Raw genomic sequence first — 22862 nt, forward strand, 5'->3', positions numbered from 1 at the left:
TTGCCTACTTTTAGGGGAGCTGGTTTTTACCCCACATTAAAAACGGCCTTGTGCCTAATTTGCTTTGGTGGGGAAGCAAATAAATACAGTAAATAAATAGAAAAGAGGGTTTTTAATATGAATATCGATACACACAAAGGAAAACCGAATTTATAGGAGTATAGATAGATATGTGTATGTTTTTTTTTTTTTTTTTTTTTAATAAGTTAATTATTTAAGCATGTGTATTGATATTTGAATAATTAGTTTTAGCAAGAAATGAAATACAAGATTCATACATACATTTGCCTACAAAATAAGAACCAGAATTACTAGTACATCTTGGCCTTCGGGTAAAGATCAAAGTGTAGTATCTGTTCCGGCAGATACTGCAAAGCTATGACTAGCAAAGACCAGCTATGACTAGCAAAGACCATATGTGGGGTTACCCCCACATATCTGACCTTGATCACTGAAGGGGCAACCCTTCATACCAACAGTTTCTAATCCAGCTCCCACTTCCCTCCTCTCGGGAGCTGGATCCCCTCTTTCCCTCCCCCTTCCCCGTATCTCCACATTAAAAACGGCCTCCTGCCTAATTTGCTCAGTGGGGAAGCAAATAAATAAACAAAGTGTAGTATCTGTTCTTCAGATCTACACTTCAATTTCTTGTTCTGTCAGTGGAGGAGAAATCCTTCACAACTGAGACAATTTTTATTTTTGTTCCTTTTCTCCACATTAAAAAACGACCCTGGTGTCTTACTCTGTCCCGTGGGGAGGCCTTGTAAATAGGAACAGTACAGCTTATTAGTCAAATAGTTAAAGATAACTCTCACATTAGGAAGCCTCTCTTTTGACAAGCCTAATGCGACAAGATGCCGATTGGAGTTGGAGATTACATCGGCTGAAACATTGTGAGAATAAAATTGAGATGAGAAGAGTAGTCTGAATAATACAGATAATATATTTGTTGTGATAATTGTATGATTTCATTGGGCACCAATCCATAGGCATTAAGTAGATTCAACTAAATGACATTTGAACCTGTTTTGGCAGGCTTTAGATTTTTTTTTTTTTTTTTTTTTTTTTTAATGTGGTGGTCTCTCTTTTGAAGACGCAGATTCAAATCTTGTATAATCTCAATTTTCACTTTGTGGTATTCTTTCTTCATTCCCAACTCCATGTTGTTGCAACAGTGTTCACCGTAATGTTACAGTTTTAATGAAACGATTTCAGAGAATGCAAAGCTGGAAAAAAATGTCCTATGAGAAATTTTATTGGTTAACAATTACATGTAATTATTTAATTTATGATCTTTTTTTTTTTTTATCCATGACAAACATGCATATCGACACTGATGAAAAAGTGTAGTATAGCACAAACGGCTATATGGCAGTACCGAGCTATGATCGAAGTGGCATCATGGTAAGGAAAAAGGTTATAAAAAGGAGACAAGACAATCACATTAGAGACGTGGATGATGTTCAAGAGTATGATCATGAGCCATCACAGCTGTAATGAGTAATGAGAACTTTTTGTCTACTTTGTGACTGTGGCTACAATATGTTGGCTCCAGATATTACAAAAGGGACTAATATAATAGGAGCCAGATATATATCGGGGAGGGGGGGAGGGGTAGCAAGATATTTGGCTGCATCCAAATTTTTTGCACGTTGGTACAGTTGGAGAAAACGGGGGAAGGGTAAGAGGTGTCCTAAAAGCAACGAATACACGGAAAGCATTTACTAAAATAAAATTCTTTATTTTTATTTTCATTTTATTGTCACAGTTTTTTATTTTTTTTCATATTTTGAATGTTGAAGTTGTACAAGTGTAACTATTTCTAATAACTCTTGCCCACTGTTTATTTTATTTTATTTTTTTTTTTTTTCCTGTATTGCAGGTTTCTTCCTGAATCTGTTACCTGGCTCTTCTTAAAAGAGAATTACAAGGAAACTATCAAAATTATCAAATCTGCAGCAAAATGGAATAAAAAACCTCTGCCGTCAGACCTTTTTTATGAAAGCCTCTGCAGTGACCCTTCTGAAGCTCTCAATCAGAGGGCACCTGATTCACATTGCCCCAAAGAAGATTTGCAAGCTTTTATGACCACAGATCCGGCCAAGCATCAGCATCACGCAATGCCTGGTAGCGCAACCTTATTACCTACTGAAACCAAAAAGGGCAGCTTGTTAGCGGTTGATGGTGAAAGATCTCCTCTGTCGACAGCAAATGGTGTTTCTGATATTTCCAATGGCGAAACATTCCAAATAAACAATTGCCTTGCAAATTGTGAAACGAGTTCAAATGATGACGGAAAACCTTTGTCGACAGATGTGGTCGTCTCCATAAAATCACTGTTTGCCACACCTAGGATGTTAATGTATACACTCATCACATATTACCTCTTGTAAGTCATAATTTATTCAAAAGCTTAAAAGTTCAACATTAATCGCATTTGAAAATAAGTTTTTTTTTAGAGAAAATAAGTCTTTTAGAGAAACAAAATACTTAAATCATTGACCTAATCTTGCCATCCACCTAACCCTAATTCTACCATCCACCTAACCCTAATTCTACCATCTACACAACCCTAATTCTGACCCTAACTCTGTCATCCACCTAACCCTAATTCTTATCCCAACCCTGCCATCCACCTAACCCTACTGTTCTAATCTAGAGTGTCATTTTCACAACGTTTCAGTTGATGTAAACTCTGACCTTCAAATGTATCTTGTGGAACTCTGGGAATTTGCACAGAATTTTGAACAGAACCCTTTTACTTCATGGAGTAGTAGTGGTTGGAGTATTTGGAAAACTTCAATTGTAAAATGACCTCTTCCTGAAGGTTAAAGTTTCAATCTTTAGTGTGGGCGATGGAAAAATACAAGTGTGACTTACTTAGGACCTAGTCATGGCTGACGAAACAAGAGAATGTTACCCCCGTAAAGTAAATACAGAGTTCTATTTGAAATTCTGTGCAGATTTCAGTTTGACAGAAAGATTCCAGAATTTGACAAGCTACACCGAAGAAGATTGGAGAATTCATTGACTGAAACGTTGTGAGACAATTAAGATGAGAACAGTAGTCTGAAGAATTCAAATAATACGGAAAACTAATCCTCCTCTCAAAAATTGAGAAATGTAAAATGCGTTGTATGTTTGAGACATTTTGAGACGAGGGTTGATGATTTGTACTATTTCAGATTACCGTTCTCATTTTGGGTGTTATCATCACAGCATTTCATTTCAGCTAATCTCCAATCACCTTTCTGTGCATCTTCGTGAACTCTGGAATCTGAAATCTCAAAGAGAACGCTTTATTTAATCCACGGGGATAGTTTGTTCTCGTTCCATTAGCTAGAAGTTTTAAGTAATTCCTAATTATATTTTTAATTTAAACAGGCTACTTGCGTGGATTTAAAAAAAAAAAAAAAAAAATATTCCATTCCAATTTCTGAACAGATTCTCAAGTTCAACTGTCTTTGTGACGAAAGGTATTTTATATTTTTCATCTTCATTATCATCGTTTAACATCTGTTTCCATGCTAACATGGGTTGGACGGTTCTACCAGATAGCTCTTCTTCAGGTCTCTTGGTCTTGTGCAAGGCCTAGCTTAATCTCAACTTTTTAAGGTCATCCACGTCTTACATGGTCGATCCGTCCCTCTAAATCCATCAACCTAAATAAGCCTACATCTGATGACTTTGCATTATCCATCTTTTTTTTTTTTTTTTTTTTTTTTTTACATGGGAGTCACCACTTATCAAGGCCCGGAGGCAACTCAGGGATAAGGTTTATTGCGTTTACAGTAATCAATGAGATAGTATTGTAGTAATCATTAGTATTGGAGATTTGATAGTGTCTTACTTAAGGGGGCGGTTTGTCAGGAATTTGTTTATGTTGGATTTGAAGACATCCAAGTTGTAGTCAGGTGGGAAAGAGGCGAACAGAAGAGAGTTACACAATCGTGCATTTCTGAGAAAGAAGCTTTGCTCATGGAATCTACGTTTGGACTTAGGCACAGATAAAGAGTGGAGAAAATTATTGACAGTAGTTTCAGCCAGACGGGTGTTTCTCGTGAAAGATTGGCGAGGGGGAGACGAGATTGGAGCTCAGACGAGCACTTGCCATCGAAATAACGATAAAACAAAGACAGGCTCGCAACGTCTCTTCTGTGGGAGAGAGGCTGCAGGGAAGAGAAAAGGGCATCCCCCACTAAGCCACAAAGTCTATTTTGTACTCTGTCAAGGCAGGATAGGCTGTTTTTAGCAGCTCCTGCCCAGATGTGGCAGCAGTACTCCATCCTTGGACGTACTTGGCTTTTCTATAGATAGAGAATTGCATCAGTAGTGAGATATCTTCTGGACCGGTAGAAGGATCCCACCATTTTCCCAGCGTCCTTGGCAACAGATTTGATGTATGTGTTCCATTTCAGATCAGAAGTAAAGGTCAAACCCAGAAGCTTGTCAAAACATGGAGCCTCCCCAAGACGAGAGCCATCCATTTCAATTGATGCCAGATGGGGATCAGAGCGTTGATGATGTAAAGATAGAAGCTTGATTTTGGATGCATTAAAAGTAACCAGCCACCTCTCCCCCATTGTACCACGCGCTCAAGATCAGAGGAGAGAGAATTAGAGAACTTTGTCATTTACGACCTTTGATGTGTTGCCATAGATGGTCGTGTCATCAGCATAGATGTCAACGAATGATTTAAGTATGTGTTTTTACATGTCTATCCTACCTCAACCTGTTATGACCTAAAACATCATCTAGATAACAAATGTGTAATCTATTCCATTGTTTGATCCATACAATTGTTTTTGTCGTTCTAGGCAACAGTGATGTCATTAGCTAAGAAAAGTGTCGGGAGGAAACTGATAAACACGAAACATGTCTAGTGGAGGATATACAATGTAGAAAAGACTCATGAGAGGTGATTAGGAGACGTATTATTTAAGAGTAAATATTATGCCGTGTATATATAACAGGAAATAGGAAACAGTCCTTCGGCCAATATAGAGATATTAGAGGTGCCTTTACTTATCTTGGGGATAATTTGATATCAATATCAATAAATTGCTGGTATGAATTCAGTTCCAGCTAGCTAGCAAGCAAGTCTGAATTTTTTATAAGAGAAACCTCTCGCCCAAGGTAAATGCATAAGCTTTCCCTTTGATTGATTAGTTATTAAAAATCCTTAGTTAAATAGGTTAAAAGTAGAGAAAAGCAAGTAGATGTCCATCGATGCATGATGTCATAGATCTCAGGGTTGGGAAGAAATTATTTCAGATCGGTTTGCCAAAAATGCTGTAATAACTGAAAAGAAAACTTTGATAATCACAAAGAGCGAAATGACTCTCTAAGACCTCTGTTTAATGTGTCTACCTATTTATCTTTAATAAAGTAATTAAGAGAATAGCAATCTGTTTCACGTGTTAACTATTTCTCTCCGTTCTGCATTTTATGTAGCCTAACTCTAACCCAGTGCTTTTTTTTTCTTTTTATAAAACTCATTTTTCATTAGTGACAGTGTTCTTATAGAAAAGACCCAGGTTATATATATCAATGTTTGTCTGCTTGTTAGTAACTTCACATAGAAGCTAACTATCAATATGTTGTACCGTTTCAAATTAAAGTGTTCTAAATATGTACCTCCAACAATTTTTCTTTAAGGTTAATACCTTATAAAATCCCATGGATTTTTTTTTTTTTTATTAATGGTGCTTTTCAAGGGTGTGGTATTTTGACAGAATATGTGTATTATAGTTTGGGGTTTTTTTTTTTTTTTTTTTTTTTTGTGCAACTACATTATAATAGCAAAATTCAAAATTTTAAAAATTGAATTTCAAGGCAAACCAATGGTCTCAACTCAACTTGTCATGTTACAGTAATGGATATATCCAAAAATTAGGAAAAACGATAAAGTAGAGAAAAAAAATTATTGAAGAAAACATTTTTATTTAATTATTGGAATTTTTTTAGATTAGTAATTTGTATATTTTATTTATTGATTTGCAGACTGTTATCCTTATCTTTATAGTCGTGAAACAACTATAAACATGACGATAACAGTTTGCAAAAAATAAAGAAAACGTTTTTTGATGAAAATTTGTGAAAATAACATACTTGCCTAAGAAAATAACATACTTGCCTGGAGAGTTCCAAAAATAAACTGGGTTTTGCCTGGTTTTTAACATAACCGAGTTACTTCCCTTGTTATGTCACATCTTTTCAAAGAAATGTCAACATTTTCTTTTACAATAAAAATCAAAATCTTGTGTTATTTTTTAAAAATAATGTAATATTTAAGTACTTCTGACATGCCAATTAAGTAGATATCATTGCTATTAGTTGAAATTGACACAAAAAGTCAGACACCATTGTTTTTAAATCTTTTGTTTTTCCTTTGAATTCTAATGCAGTTGCGCTGTTTTTTCTGGGTTTTTTTTAATGTTACAGTTAAAAATGACTCTATATATTTTCCTAAACATACATTAAGTAAGGAAAAAAGAAGTAGCCATCCTCTTTTCATAGCCTTAGTTGAGGTCATCTTTGGACAATGATTATGAAAAACGATTGTAGACAATCTTTCAATGAGTACTTTATGTAAATCAGTTAAGTTCTTGGTGTGTTGTGTATTTGGTACTGTTATGTAGCGTAGCAAAATGGTGGTCACTGAGACAACAGAAAGCTTTCTACTCTAATAGTTTCTTCCCTATGTTAGACTTTGAAATTACCTATCTGTTTCCTACTACCTTGACTGTACTAACATACAGAAATTTAAATGTACTGTGAACAGACATCTCACTGCTCAATTCCTCATAGTCTTTTAAACTACGCCTTGTTTGAGTGAAAAAGTTTAAAAAAAAAAAAAAAGAATGCTAGGATTAATTCAGATCTGTCACTCAGCTTGTCATTCCTCATTTTAACAAAATCAGATTTTGATGTCCTCTAAAGTATTCCACATCGAGATCATTTTAGTCTGTCAGAGATCGACTAGAATGATCTAAATGTTACATTTAGATTTTTTTTTACACTTTTACAAAAGGAAAACTCTCAAAAACTGTTATAATAGTTTGTGAGAGTTCTTTCCCAGAAAGGTTGAAATAGTTTGTGAGAGTTCTTTCCCAGAAAGGCTGAAATAGTTTGTGCGAGTTCTTTCCCATAAAGGCTGAAATAGTTTGTGAGAGTTCTTTTCTGGAAAGGCTGAAATAGTGTGTGAGAGTTAAAGCTTGGCATTTGTTTTTATATGTACCCTACAAGATTATCAAATAAATTTTCATCTCTATATATAAAAGGCAAAACGCGTGCGAGAGTTTTTGCATGTCCAAGAAAGGCTTTTTTTTCGGGGGGGGGGGGTACTATCACTTGGAACTTCTTATATACCCTGTAGATCATAATATGTACGAATTGTGAACGTGCGTCACAGCTAGATTTATTTACATCAAGTTTTACACAATTCTTGCTATTTCAACCCCTCTTGTGTTGATTCGGCTTCTTTGTATAAAAGCGAAACTGATGTGAAACTAATGAGCGGCTCTTGGTCTACAGGCCGGTAGCGTCCAGTAAGCAGTAGTCGTTTGGTCAATGTCGGTTTTCACCATCATATACGACAATTGCTTTCATTTGGACACTCCTCTAATAAACAGGGGAACTGGTTTTCCCCAACACGTTGGGGAAACAAAACCAGACAAAGTTGGGTAAAAAAAAAAAAAACTCAAAAGAACTATCTCACAGTAAAATTAAGTGCATATTTGACCTCATTAAACACTCACTTAAAAACTTGTTAACTGCAGAATAGCGTGATGTTTGACCTCAATTTGAACTCATTCACTTTTTAATCGCTAAATTTAACGTCTTACATTGCTTCTGTCGCCGTAGCACAGGTGTATGTCGTCAGCCTATAGGCCTCGGGTTCGAGCCTAACCCTAACCCAACCCCTCTTTTTTTTTTTTTTTTTTTTTTTCCATTTTTAAAATCGCTGTTTTTTTGTTTTATTCTTTTTAAGAAGTTTAACATTGTTTTTTTATATTTAAACAGGGTTAAGTTTCCTTTTTGTTCTGCATTACCACCCTCCCCCCCAACACACACACCTACAAACATCCGGGCAACGCTGGGTACCTCCGCTAGTCTATAAATATAAAAGCGAAAATGTATGTATGTGTGTTCGCTTTTTCTGTATGTCAACAAAAGGCTTTTTTCAGAGAAGCGGTTGCTCGCTTCACAACTTTTTAAAACTTTTTATATCACATATAAATCGTAATATCTCACAGTTAACAATGAAGCTCGCCTGTCTATTTAATTTGCTCAATTTCGGGAAGATAAATATTCAATATTTGTCGCTCGCCACATGTGGGTTAGTCTTTTTTTCTATAACATCTGGGGGGAGGGGGTGTTCAGCAGTAAATGAATACTATCCCGCAGTCAAACTTGACCTCATTAACTCATTAAAACGGGCACCTGCTAAATCCAAGTAATTAAATAAATTCAAACGTGTTTCCGTTAGCATCTCGCGGTGGGGCAATGGTTAACGTCACACGTTTTTTTTTTTTTTTTTTTTTTTTAACACTTTAATTTACAACTTTGCCTCAACGGTTCAGGTTCGATCCTCATACTTTTTTTTTTTTTTTTTTCCCCCCCACCTCCAAACACCCGGGCAACGCCAGGTACCCCTCGCTAGTCTATTATATAAAGGGCAAAATGAGTGCAAGCGTTTGTGTATGTATCTGTTCTGTAATTGGTTCTTGGTCAGTATAGGGAAAACCCTTCATACTGAGACAATTACTATTTATTTGGATACTGCCATAGTGTCCCCTTTTGGGGGAGCTGGTTCCCCCCCCCCACCCCCACACACACACATTAAAACAACCTTGTGTCTAATTTGCTTTCGTGGCAGGTTTAAAAGCAATGCCATCTTTTGGTTTTGATTGACTGTTAAATTTGAACACTTTACATTTCCGGTCGCGTCATGGAGTAGCGGTAAAACGCCAGATTTTCTTTTCCACCTTCGCGTCATGGGTTTGAGCCTGGCTTCCTATTACCACTTTTTTTTTTTTTTTTTTTTTTTTTTTTCGCCGGGCACCCAGGCTAGTAAAAATTGACTAAAAAAAGATGAGATAAATCTGTTATATTTTAGGTTTCTTTAAAAGAGTCTTATTATAAGCGCAGTCTTAGAGTCTTATTAGAAGTGATGTTGTATCTTAGTGAGAGACTTAGAGAGATATGTTGAAAGAGAAATTGTTCGTTCCGTGTTCGTGTTATGACGATTCATATATATTAAAAATATGTTCATTCTTAGGTTAATAGATGTGTTGCTATGTGAAGCTCTTAGAGTGAGGAGATAGTGTTCAGACAGTCTTAGTGTAGATATGAGATGTAGATTCACATTGTGGATATGAGATGTGTATGTTAAGACATTTTATAACAGACATATAATAACAATTCACGTTACCTTTTTGTAAGAATCACAAACACAAAGATGAGCTTTATCAAACACATGATGGGTTTATTTCTTCACAACCGGCCGTGGTTTTCTCATCAAGAATTCAAAGCTTCATATATTAAGTTTTAAAGTGATCGTCTCGCTTCTAGACGTTCGAATTTCAAACTCCAGACTCTCTCTGAGTTTCTCACTGACTAACTAACTAACTCTCACTTCCTATATGGATAAATCCATGCATGTCCGGCCATGTGAGCAAAATTCACGTGTTTCAACATGCGCGACTTTGCACATTTCCGACATTATGATTTTCCAATAACCTATTTTTTCTTTGATGTTTTTACAAAGGAATTCAACCTACATATCTAATTTATTTAACCCATATTTTATTATCCACATTCTTTCTAACAATTGAATAGTTTATTTATTATTTATTTCATCAGAATTAACAATTTACTGGACATTCCATTTAAACCTATTGTTCTTTAAAACTTCTATCCAAGCTTCGATTTCTGCTTTCTCTCATTTTATTTTCATTTTAAGTAATCTCTCTATTTTTATACTTACATGAAAAAGGGACAGCCCTTATCATGTAACAAATCTAGTGAAATCGAACATTTTGATTTGTCTGCTTAATAAAAAATATTTTTTAAATATTTATTTTTGTTTTCCAGAATGGTTGTCAGCCTTAGTTATTTTGGGATTTTATTGAATACACCGGCGTTACCAGGGAACATTTATATGAACCTATTTTTCACTTCTGCTGTTGAAACAGTAGCTAATGTTGTTGTCATGTGTGTAGTCAACAGGTAAGAGGTCTTTTGCTTTCAGTAAAACACATGTACATATATTGTGTGTGTGTATATATATATATATATATATATATATAAGAAAAAGAGCGTTACAAACGTAGCAAATATTTTGAAATATATTTATATATATATGGCAATTAAGCTACACAGATTATTCCATGTTTCATCCACGCTGGGATTCGTAAGCCTGATGAATCCTAGCATGGATGAAACGCAGAATATTTTGTGTAGCTTAATTGCCATATATATTTTTATAACTTACTACCTAACTCTATGTATTGAGCACTGTTGAAGTACTTAAAGTTTACACATAAAATTATACTTCCGTATATTAATTTGTGATTAAATGAAGTAGGCATGTCATATATGTATATGGCACTTTGCAAACAAAATGAAGATAATTATTCAGCTTGTGTACTGTAAATTATGTGAAATTGTTCTGTTTTTTGTTTTTTTTTCTTTTCTCTGAAGATATTTTGTCTGTAATATTCAAACCTTGTTTGATTGTATGAAATGGTCGTTGAGAATATAGTCTTTTGCTTGTTGATATGATTATTTAGCACACACGTGGTTTTGAGGACAGGTTTCTTCTGTGTAAAGCAATCATTTATTAAGTCGCCTGACGATGATTTCTGGTTTTGACCATTTTTCCAAAACATTAGGATGTCCAGTGTCACAACTATATAAATTTGTTTATATTAATAAAAATATATCTTATTGAGCACTTTTAATAAACTTGTTAAATTAATTAGTTATCACTCTTAAATACTTATAATCTGATCGCACCCCTCCCCTGATATCATTCACTCTTTCATCCTATTATAACGAATATTTCTGTAAAAGTCTGAGGAAGCTACAGACGGCCAAAAAAACGGGCGGGTAGCTGAAACAATAATGTAACTTAACAGGAAGATACGGTAATAAAAATAAAACGCATATTTGCTCTACAACAGTATTGAGCACTTTCTTCAGTTTTTATTAATTACCATTTCTACTAAATACTATTATATATATATATATATATATATATATATATATATATATATATGTTATGAAAATATATATGGCAATTGAGCTACAGAATATTCAGCATTTCATTTTTGTAACTTAATTGTCATATATATTTTCATAATTTACTACCTATGTTTACCTATGTATAGAGCACTGTTGAAGTAAATGCTAAAAGTTTACACATAAAATTATCTTTGTATATTAATTTATGTGATTAAAGGAAGTAGTCATATATATATATATATATATATATATTAGCAAAAGTACCCGTCGTTGACTGGGTTCAAAAACAGCCTACAGAAAACGGACTCTGATTTATGAAAGTATGATAGGTTATGAAAAGGAAGGGTTGTAAAGAGATAGTTTTGAATTTGGGGGTATCAAAACCAAAGCGAATTATAGTGAAAGTAAAAATAAAATAGATAAACCCCATAATTTATTATAACGTACCTGTTCACACTGAAACACTTATCACAATATTCTGTGGATCTATATTAAAAAACCTTGTTAAACTGTTTGACATATTTCCATTATATGGAGGTCAGGCGCGAACAAACACTCCATAATTTTATTATACCATATTTCTTCAAACTGAAACATAATTATCAAAAAATACTTACGCAGATAGATATGTAGTCTTTATTAAAGTTTGTGCCTATTTCCATTCTATGGAGGCCAGGTGCGAACACAGACCCCACAATTTTATTATACCATCCCTATTTAAGTTAAAACATACTTATCAAAGTATTATGTACATCTATATCAAAAACACTTGTAAACGGTTTTTTTTTTTTCATTTTTAAATTTTTTATTTCCATACTTTGTTGACCAGGCGCATATGCAGACCCCACAATTTTAATGAATCGTCATTATGCCAGATCAAACATATCCATTCCTGTGTCTCGATCCATCTTCTATCATTATATGTAATCAGTTTTCTATAATAGTCAACCATATAGGAGCCTATTCGTGACCAGACACACACACCGACGTTAAGCTTTATATATATATATATATATATATATATATATATATATATATGAGGGGAATGAAATTATGCAAATTAACAATTATAAAATTTAATGTTTGTGAAAAAGAAACACTAGATGGAGTGGATTATTTGCTTATTCTATGGAGTTTAAAAAATTTGTCTTTTTCTTCAAAGGAAAATATTATCAAAATAGTTACTTACTCTAACATTGCTCGTTCAGACAAAAAATTGAAAACTGCAATATTCAAGAGAGTAATGTTTGAGAAAGTATAAAGTTGCGAAAAATGGCATTTGAATTGATGACCAAGTATGGAGATGTAGTTAAATAAGATCCTATGAAAATTGGAAAAATTTGTGAATCCATAGTGCTGGTATTGGTATGTGTGTAGACTTAGCATAAGAATATTTAGATCTGGTAGATCTATAGGTCTTAGAAGGATTAGGTTTAAAATTTGGTGATAGTCAGGTAGATAGATACTTTCTAACTTCTGGCATAGCTTCACTGAAAGCAGTGACAAGGCAAATCAGTTCTTTTTGTTTTTTTTCTCATGTCTATATCTCCCCTGTTCATGTACTCTATTACGTTTTTCCAATCATTTTTTTTTTTAATTTAATAATCATTTAAAAGTTTTTTTGTTTTTTTGTTTTTTTTAAAGAATTATTGGAATTGATCTTTTTATTTTAAAATCACTTTTTTTTCTTTTTTTTTTCAGTCTTATTTTAATTAAGAATTATTGGAATTTATTTTTTTATTTTAATTATTGAAATCACTTTTTGCATTTTTTTTTTTTTTTTTTTTTTTTTTTTTAATTATTGAAAACACTTTTTGAAATCTTTTTAAGTAATGAACTATTTAATAAGTACTAATTGTGTTATTTTTCTGTGTATAATTATTAATTTTTATTGTATACTTTTCGACAATGTCCTTTTCTTATATTTTATTTCAATAGTTTCACAATAGAAATACTGAAGCACAATAAAAGTTACGGAACTGATTTGCCTTATTTTGCCGCTTTCGATAGCGCTACACCAGAAGTTAGGAAGTATGTTAGCTGACCATAATCGAAAATTCTACTACAAAATTGGGACAGGCAGTGTGTATAATTATTTTGTAGTAGAATTCAAATTGATTAACTAAACTAATGAGTCAATTAATAAAATGAGATTGCTATAAATAAGAGGTGTCCACCATAACATTGTCTTCCCGTTACAGACCTCCTTAAAATCCACAGAATCTGATTTTGTTTCTCTTTTTGTTCAAAGAATGGGTCGCCGCAAACCAATCTGTTGCTTGTTGATGATTTCTGGAATTTCAAATCTGTTGGCATTGGAAGTTTTTTATCCTGGTGAGTAAAATCTACTTCATTTATGTTTAGATTTCTTGGAATCTTGCACAGGAATCTTTTTATTTCCAATTTTTTTTTTTTTTTTTTTTTTTTTTTTTAAAAGCTAAAAAAAAAGAAATCGCAATTCATTATTTAAATTTAATCATTACTGGTTACTATCAAATGACATGTTTTGTTTTATAAAGAAATCAATCAAGCATTAAAAATTTTTGTATTTATTGATTATTTGAAGCAGCAGTAGTAAATGTTGATAGTTCAAAAATTGAATTTTGAATTTTTGATCAATTTTAGAGCTTTGAAAAAAGCAGTCTGGTGCTTCCAGATCAGGCTTTGTGAAGATATTGACTTTCTGAGATAAAATGCATGTTTTTTTTTAAATTTTTTCTATTCCCGTTTGCAAAACTAAATTATGTTCTGCAAAACTAAAAACAAAAACAAGTCCTCCCCCTTTCTCTTGACAATACAACCAAACCAAACACATGAATAAATATTTGAAGATATAAACAACTTGAAACATAAATTTTTCCAAAATTACTGGATTTGGCATTAAATAACCCGAAAAGCGGTGATTTGCCATAAAACAAAGCAACTAAACCAAACTGAAAGCGGCAGCTGCAGTCATCATTACTCTGCCCGCTACTCTTATTTCACCCTATTTCCTTCTCTCTTTGCACTTCCTTTCCTTCATGTTGTAAATCGGGTTGGACATGTACATTCACTTTTTATTATATAGGCTAGACTCTCCAGACTTAAACAGACCTCGCAATATCGTTAATATGGATGAATTAAAAGTAAAATGTATTTCCTTTTTATAAATGTCTAGTGTAAATGCAGCAGTCACAATATTATTTGTTTACATTGAACTTGAGAATGACTGTTGTAATAAGGCGAGCAGTTCTAGGAAAGAAGCTTTGCTCATGAAATTTACGTTTAGATTTAGGCAAAGGGAGAGAGTAGGGGGGAAGAATATTGATAGTGGTTTTTTGGTTGTTCATTTGCAGGATACATGTAATATTTTTCTTTTTCTTTTTTTTTTTTTTTTTCAGGAATAAAAAGCAGATACATTTTAATGTTGGTTTGGACCATGATAGGAAGATTTGGCATTACGGGATCTTATAATATGCTTTATTTACTTTTAGCGGAGATATTTCCAACCACAGTTAGGTGAGTAAGTGTTGGGATATAAAGAGTCATCTTATGAACAATCATTTTTGTTGAAATCATGTGAAATTTATTCATTTAAAATTGTTTCTGAACTCTTTGAATTACATTAGCAGGGCTACCCAGCATTACTTGGGGCAAAAGTATAACAATCAGTCTTCCCCCCCCTCTCTCTCTTCTCTGACTCCACTTTCACTTACCTCTAACTTGTCCCCTCTTTCTTATTTGCCCAGCTCATTCCCATTCCTCTCCTTGGACATGCATACAAGTTGGCATAAGGGAACTAACTCTGTGAAATAAAAAACCTCAAAGTTAATTCCCTTTAATTAATGACTGGAAAAGAAACTACATAACATTAAAAGATGTGCATATGTCTTGTGATTGGATTAAATGATATAAATGCCCATTTGACAAACCCACCTCCCTTCCCCCCCCCCCCCAATAAAATAAAAAAAATAATGATGAATCTTGACATTTAAAGAGATATTATAAACTTGGCATTATACTGATACAAAAAAAAAAAAAAAAGTGATTGTTCGTTGTATATTTTTCACATTTTAGCTAGAGATGTCAGCAGACATTTGCTCTTTATATAATAATAGACTAGCCTGGGTGCCTGGCCTTGCCAGGGTGTTTGGAGCAAAAAAAAAAAAAATTTTTAGTAGGCAGGCAGGCTCGAACCCATATCACGAAGGAGGAAAAGAATGTGAAAAAAAACAAAACGTAACGTCTTTGTTGTTGCGTCCATCGCCAAACCAGAAGTGACAAATGTTTAAATTAAGGCTAGTCAAGTGAAAAGAGATGACTTTCGAAAATATTTGAGAAAACAGTGGCCACTCCCTGTAGAAAAGTGCCCAGTTGAGGGTGAAGGAATTAATGTTTTTAGCCAATTTTTCAATATTTGTTGCCCAAAAGGTCGAGCTTCAAAACAATACCGATCTCATGAAAATCTGTCTCCTATGTCAAAAGTTTTAGTCATACATACATACATTTAAACAGACAGGTGAGATTTATATTATAAAACAAGCAAGCTACACCCAAGGGAGGTCACTTGCATATTATAACAATGATTGTATATTATTCTAATGAAATTCGACAATGAAGCTACATCCAAGGGAGGTCACTCGCATATTATATGTATATTATTCTTATGAAATTCAACAATAAAGCTAGATCCAAGGGAGGTCACTTCCATATGACAATGATTGTATATTAATCTTATGGTATCTGACAACAAAGCTACATCCAATGGAGGTAACTTGCATATTATAACAATAATTGTATATTAATCTAATGGTATTCGACAATGAAGCTACATCCAAGGGAGGTCACTTGCCTATTATAACAATAATTGTATATTAATCTAATGGTATTCGACAATGAAGCTACATCCAAGGGAGGTCACTTGCATATTATGACAATGATTGTATATTAATATAATGGTATTCGACAATGAAGCTACAACCACCCACTCAAAATGCCACTCATGAGATCGTTAATAAAAATTGGTCTTTTATCGTGTATAACCATGGCTACCAACAGAACAGGCCACTGAACATGACAGCGTGACGTCATTACCAGATCAACATGTAGGTAAAGGTGCCTAAAGTTTCCAGTGTTCAACCACGTGGCGAGAAAAAATATTTTTCGTTGCCTTAGATTGTGGCTGTGGTAATTTTATGAAGGTAGTCCAAACGTGCATGTTTTTTATTCTCCTAAAGAGAAAAAACAATTCTCCATTTGGATAATTATATAATTGCACATTGGGATAATTTTAATTTAACAAAATATAACAGTAAGTGAACTCGTTTTTGAACTTTTATTTCTATCGAGGAAAGTCGAATATTTCATTTTATTTTTTAAACTGCAAAACAAAATTTTTATGAGAATATTTTTCAGTCCGTTCTTTTAATAATAAATAAAACTTTCCATTGAGTATTTCTAAATATTTTAAAGTTAGAAACATTTTTCACAACAGTGTTTTTGTTTTATTTTTGTTTTTTAACTAAAACGATCAATGAATTCAATATTTTAGCACCGGGCGTAATTTATTTCTTTGAAATATATTTAAAACTTAAGTTTTTGTTTGTTTGTTTTATAACATTTTATCTGTAAATAATTTACATAACTGAAATGGGAAATAAAATAGTAAATTCTCTATTCTATCCCAAGACATATGAACACAAATTCATCTTAAAAATTCATTAACTAATCCGTTTTAATTAAAGTTTTGATATGAACTAAAAATAAAGAGTACACTAAAATTTTAGTGAACATATTTTCTTGTATTTATCTTATAAATAAATATTGTTTGGTATTTGTGCTGTGTACGTACCGTGCTGAAATAATGTTATTTAGAAAGCCATTCTTAACAGGTGGGGGGGGGGCTTTTTAATTGTGCACTTTCACCTAACAATTTAATGGAAAAAAAAAAGATACCATAAAATTTAATTTAACTTGAAAATCCTATCTAAAATATAGCACGGTGCGTACACTGCACAAGCACCATCATTATTATTATAACAACAACAATAATAAAAACAAGGTACTTCATGGGGAACATGGACCCTGCATGAACGGGGTTTAATTTAATGGTTGCTCCCTAAAAAGCGCAAATGCAAAAGGTTTTCATTGGTTTATTTAATCACAAAAACTTTTCAGAAGGTACTATTTGAGGCAAAAAAAAAAAAAGGTCAAAAACATCATTTGAATATGTATGAAAAAAATAAATGTAACAAAAAAATAAAAATATTTAGTGTGGAAAAAATAAAAATAAATTAAAATAAAAATTTCATGCTTGTTTTTAAACAAACACAAAATAAAAGTATGAATCTAATTTAAAGAAATAAAAAAACAATTCAAAAAATAAAATACACGTTCGATTACAAAAAGTGTATGGGATATATACGAAGAAAGTGAAAGAAAACCTCAGGGAGCAGCTATTAAATTAAAACTCGTTTATGCAGTGTTCACGTTCTCCATGAAATGGCAAAAAAAATTGTAGATGACATCGACTGGCGCCACACCAACTAGTTGTGAAGGGTAAGAGAGGATGGAAAGTCCAAGGTGGGAGAGTACTAACCAGATCTCCACTGGAAGTGTACAGTTCAAATCTCGTACCTTGGGGAGGCATTTTGTCACCCAAACCCCAAAAGCCAATGACCGATGCTAACGATAAATCAATAGTTAACGGCTGTTGCGATAACGTGCAATCATCTACACAAGTGGTCAAGAGGTGGAGAACATTGGAAATCTGGGAAGATTTGTTGTCACTCGATCTCCAGCGAATACCACAGGTTACTGCCAGTGAGCAATCAATGATGATAGCCTGTGAGACAACTCCTAGTGAGTGAAATAATAATACTATCCCTTCCGAAATTCACCACCACCCTGATTTAATATTGTAGATGTTTACTATATTTTCTTAGTTTTTAACCAATGCTCACATTATGGTATGATTGTCTTTTAGTGGTTATGTGAACTTCACTTCCGTATTCATGTATTCTGCACTGATACGAAAATAAAGACTATAGCGGAGTATAGGATTCCTAACCATGTAACTGATGAAAATATGCTACACATTTTTATGGAAAAAATGATCATAGAACAGAAAACAAAAACTTTAAATATAATTTCTGTATTAAAAGTAATAGTTATTTAAATATTTCAACATATAATCTTGTGGGGAAAATCCAGCTCCTCAATAAGGGGCATTCTGGATAAGAACAAAAATAAAAATTCTCAGTCATGAAGGATTTCTCCTCCACCTGCCAAGGACAGAAAAGGTGAATTGTAGCATCAGAACAGATACTACTACACTGTGATCTTGTCCCGAAGGCCAAGAATTGTTTCTCCTTTAATTGTTTGTTCCCTAAATTCATAATTCAGTTTTATCAGTATTAGATTGTATATTGCTTTAAAATTAAGTAATTTTACATAGATAATATTTATATTTTATATTGAGTAAAGTTCAGTTTCATTATTAATCGAATTGGGTTCCTTTCTTTTCTTTTTCTTTAACATGTTTTAACGCTCTTTTTAAAAATGCCATCATATAGTATCGACAGTAACAGTTTAACAAATCTTACCTACATTGCCTGCAGGCATTTTTCAGTTAACAGGCCTTCTATATCTCGGTGGCTGTGGTATAATCATATTTATTATAAATAAGTTTAAGTCCGTACCTGACTTGTCTTCTAAGTTTTAGTCAAACATCTAACATTTTTTTGCTTTATCTCTGTTCAGTGATATGCTCTAAATGTGCACCTCTGCATAACAAGTACACTTGAACATGATTTGAAAAATTGTCAATAACTCTTAACACCCTCCTCTCTTGGTTCTGAATGAGTATTTTGGTTGCTCTTAGTGTTCAAGTTTAAAATTCTTTCATAGATCCTGAATTTGTGAACTAGTACACAAGTTTTTTTTTTTGTGTATATATAACTGACATCAAATTTTTCGTTTTAAGTAAGTTTGTACAGTAACCATTTATTTTTGTTTTTATCTACCAAAAACAGTTTTGAAAGGTATTATATATTTTATTTTTTTTGGAATCCTTTGAGAATTTTTTATTTTTTTTTTTTTTTACATGGTAGTCACCACTTATCAAGGCCCGGAAGCCACTCGGGGATAAGGGTTATTGCATGTACAGTAATCCATGGGATAATATTGTAATCGTTAGTAATGGAGATTTGATAAAGTGTCTTACTTTAGGGGGCAGTTTATCAGGAATTTGTTTATGTTGGAATTGAAGACATCCAAATTGTAGTCAGGTGGGAAACTGGCAAACGGAAGAGAGTTCTACAGGTGTGCACTTCTAAGAAAGAAACTTTGTTCATGGAATTTACGTTTTGATTGAGACACTGATAAAGAATGGGAAAAATTACTGACGGTGGTTTCAGCTAGACGGGTGTTTTTCGTGAAAGATTGGCATGGAGGGGGGGGGGGCAGAGATTGGAGCTCTGACGAGCACTTGCCATGGAAGTAACGATAAAACAAAGACAGGTTTGCAACGTCTCTTATGAGACTTCATAATTGTGTATATATTTTTTTTTTTTTTTAATTATTATTCTGATCTTCATAGTTGCTGTTTCACTATGTTTTGGCCGACTAATCCTCTGGTCTTCTTCAGGTGGTTAACGGCGACAGGATAGGAATGCTTAGTGTTGTAGCTGTATCTCCAGTAATTACTAGTGGGGTGCAGTGGATAGAGGCGTTGAGTCTCTATGGTTCCAGGTGAATATTGTCTGAAGATATTGGTTTCAATCCTACTCAAAGCAGACCAGAGAATTAGTTTGCCAAAACATGGTGAGACAACTATGGAAGGCAGTAATTACTGGGGATACAGTTAGAAAACTCAACATTCCTATCCTGTCACGGCTAACCACCTGAATAAGGCCAGAGGATTAGTTGGCAAAAACCTGGTGAAAAAACAGCTATAAAGATGAGGATAACAGTCCGCAGAAAAGTGAATCCAGTTTTGAAAATACTCTAATTTAATCTTCCTTCAATGAGGCTTCTTCATAAACCTGACACATTAAAGAAATTGCTACATCATTAAAGATTTCCAGGGCAGCATTATTCAGCATCACCCGCTGCGATTCCTTTAGCCTCTTGATATGCATGAAAGAACTAACAACTGCTTGAATTATGCTTAGAATAATTTTATTCACGTACATATGCGACTGTGAAAAAAAAACTAATGAAAATAAAGAAACAAATTGACGTAAATGCAATACAAAATGTACAAAAAGGATATAATATTTTACAAAAATAACAGATAAAATAATATTAAAAAAATGGGTAGGAGATAGACATGACAGCAACACCAAACGTCTGAAAGTTTATTAAGCATAAGCTTTTTTTTTAGTTTACAAGCTTGTTAGCCCATGTTACATGTCTTGTTGCATTTACAATTTTTGTTCTCACGATTCTGGTTTCCTAATCATCGTAAGCATTTGTTGCCCTCTTCTTTACTCTGTTTCCCGTCACATAATCTCACCATTTATATATGAACTAGCGAACTCCTCTATTTGAATATCTAACATCTTCTGTAAAAGAGATGTCAGTCATAAATCATTATTTGGATTATTCAGACTACCGGGATTTTAAAATTATTTCTGTTTTTAAAGGTTCATCTAGAAACAAAATAGGTTTAAGGTTTCTAAAATTCATCCTAGATTTGTCTGCAAGGATCCATGATAAATTGGATACAGTACTTAGTAAAACTGAGTTGTAAGTCAGGCCTTTTTTTAAAGGCTCAATCTTCAGTGCGGGCGACACTAAAAAAAAAAATACACGCTTGCAAATTACTTAGAACTTCTACCCAATCATGGCTGATGGAACGAGAGCATGCTACTGCCTTGAATTAAATAAAGGGTCCTATTCAAAATTCTGTGCAGATTCCCAAATTCGACTAGATACATCTGAAGAAGGTTGGAGATTATAATAACAGAAACATTGTGCGAATAACAATCAAGATGAGAACAGTAGTTTGAATAATACAAATTATCAATTTTCATCTTAAAAATTTAGAAAAAAAAAATGTCAGTTGTTATAAAAAAATTTTATTTTTAAAATGTTTTAATTCTTTAAAAAAATGTTGATGCGATAACATTTCAGTTTTTCTTTTTTTAAATTTATTTTAATGAAGGGAAACCATTTTTTGTTTATAAACTGTTGATATTTTTAAATGAACAATTTTTTTTTTTTTTACAATATGTAACATATAGCATGTATGGTATGCATGTGAGAAAATCAGCAGCAGCCATAGGATAGCTGACTAGCAGAAATATTCGCAGCAGTCGTCTTAGCACATATGTAAATTAAGCAAGTGTGCACACGCTGACATCACGGAAAGGAGGAGAAAAATAAAAGGCAGAAAAAAATACACCACCTGGTCAAGGAGAAAAGCAAGTTGCATGTTGGAAGATGAACATGTGAAATGAGGGAGAGAAAGCACTGACTAAGGCCGGTGTAAAGTGGCAGTGGAGAGAGACTTTAAACAAAAAAAAAAAATAAAGCATGTTACATGGCAGTGTTGTAAAAAAAGATTTTTGAAAGATAATGAAATGCGTTAATTTGGAAGAACCACAAATAAATGTTACTGAGTCAGATTTTTCTTTCTTTCTTGTTTTTTGCATGTTTCTTTGTGACAGTATAAGACAATGTGCAGATCAGAAATATAATGACATGGTTCGAGTGTAATGGCCACATTATAAACATTCATCCTTCTTTTCCATTTTTTTTTTTTTTTTTTTTTTTTTTTTTACTTTCTGCCTTCCACTTACTTATACTAAGGCATAACAAAAATCAAAGCATACTTGTATTAATATATTGATTCTCTTTTTTTTTCCTTCCAGAAACCAAGCAATGGGCTCTGCATCTCTCTTTGAAAATCTTGGAAGCATTTTGGCGCCACTTGTAATATTATTAGTGAGTATAAGCAACTCTAGTGCAGAATTAGGGTTACTAATCTGTCCATCTGTAGCAATATTAGACTTGAGTGTGTAAAAATGTTAAATACGGTATTTTCTGTATAAGGTTAAAATGAAGCAGAGAAGTGGAAAATTTTGCTAGAAGTTGAAAATTAGAATTATGGCTACATGTCGGGAAGTTCAAAGTAAACCATGGAGAAGAGGATAGCAATGTCTTTCTCTTTTTGGAGCTGGTGAACGGAGAATAAGGATGCCTGTTTATCGATGCCGTTTTTGTTTGCCCATCTACATCTAGAAAGGTTTCTCCTTCACTCACTGAAGACAGGAAATGTGAGCATCCAAAATTCTCATTTCATTTTTTTTTTTTAAATCACAATCTCTACGTTCGTTTGTTAAAGTTTATTAAAAGTTTTTGTTAAAAAAAATTTACATCCAACTCCTTCACCCACCCAAAGAAAAAATACACCCTTACATTTAAAAAAACAAACATATTTCCTCCATTTTCCTTTAAATAAATCTTTCCTTCATATTAAAAATCAACGAATAAAACAACTCGGGTTGTGTATGTTTGTTTACGTATGACACGTACCGTTGGCAGTCAACCGGTTTCGATTGAAATGTGTCTCGGGCGAGTTTCTCAGCTTCTGGGATCCTTATTCCATAATTGTTCCCTGTTTTTAA

The 22862-nt window shown here is 33.2% G+C and overlaps 1 protein-coding gene across 4 annotated transcripts in view; it reads left to right on the forward strand.

The window, feature by feature from the left end:
- LOC145284817 (organic cation transporter protein-like) overlaps positions 1 to 22862 on the forward strand; it is a 101183-nt gene that overhangs the window by 72863 nt on the left and 5458 nt on the right. For all 4 annotated transcript variants that reach the window (XM_080133780.1, XM_080133781.1, XM_080133782.1 and 1 more), the window contains exons 6-10: positions 1883 to 2389; positions 10099 to 10233; positions 13502 to 13584; positions 14631 to 14748; positions 22107 to 22179. In XM_080133780.1, coding sequence (XP_079989906.1) covers positions 1883 to 2389; positions 10099 to 10233; positions 13502 to 13584; positions 14631 to 14748; positions 22107 to 22179 — 916 coding nt within the window. The remainder of the gene's footprint in view (positions 1 to 1882; positions 2390 to 10098; positions 10234 to 13501; positions 13585 to 14630; positions 14749 to 22106; positions 22180 to 22862) is intronic.

Source organism: Euprymna scolopes, chromosome 9, assembly GCF_053919585.1.
Source record: "Euprymna scolopes isolate OS-2025 chromosome 9, ASM5391958v1, whole genome shotgun sequence".
In the NCBI taxonomy this organism is placed as follows: Eukaryota; Metazoa; Mollusca; class Cephalopoda; order Sepiida; family Sepiolidae; genus Euprymna; species Euprymna scolopes.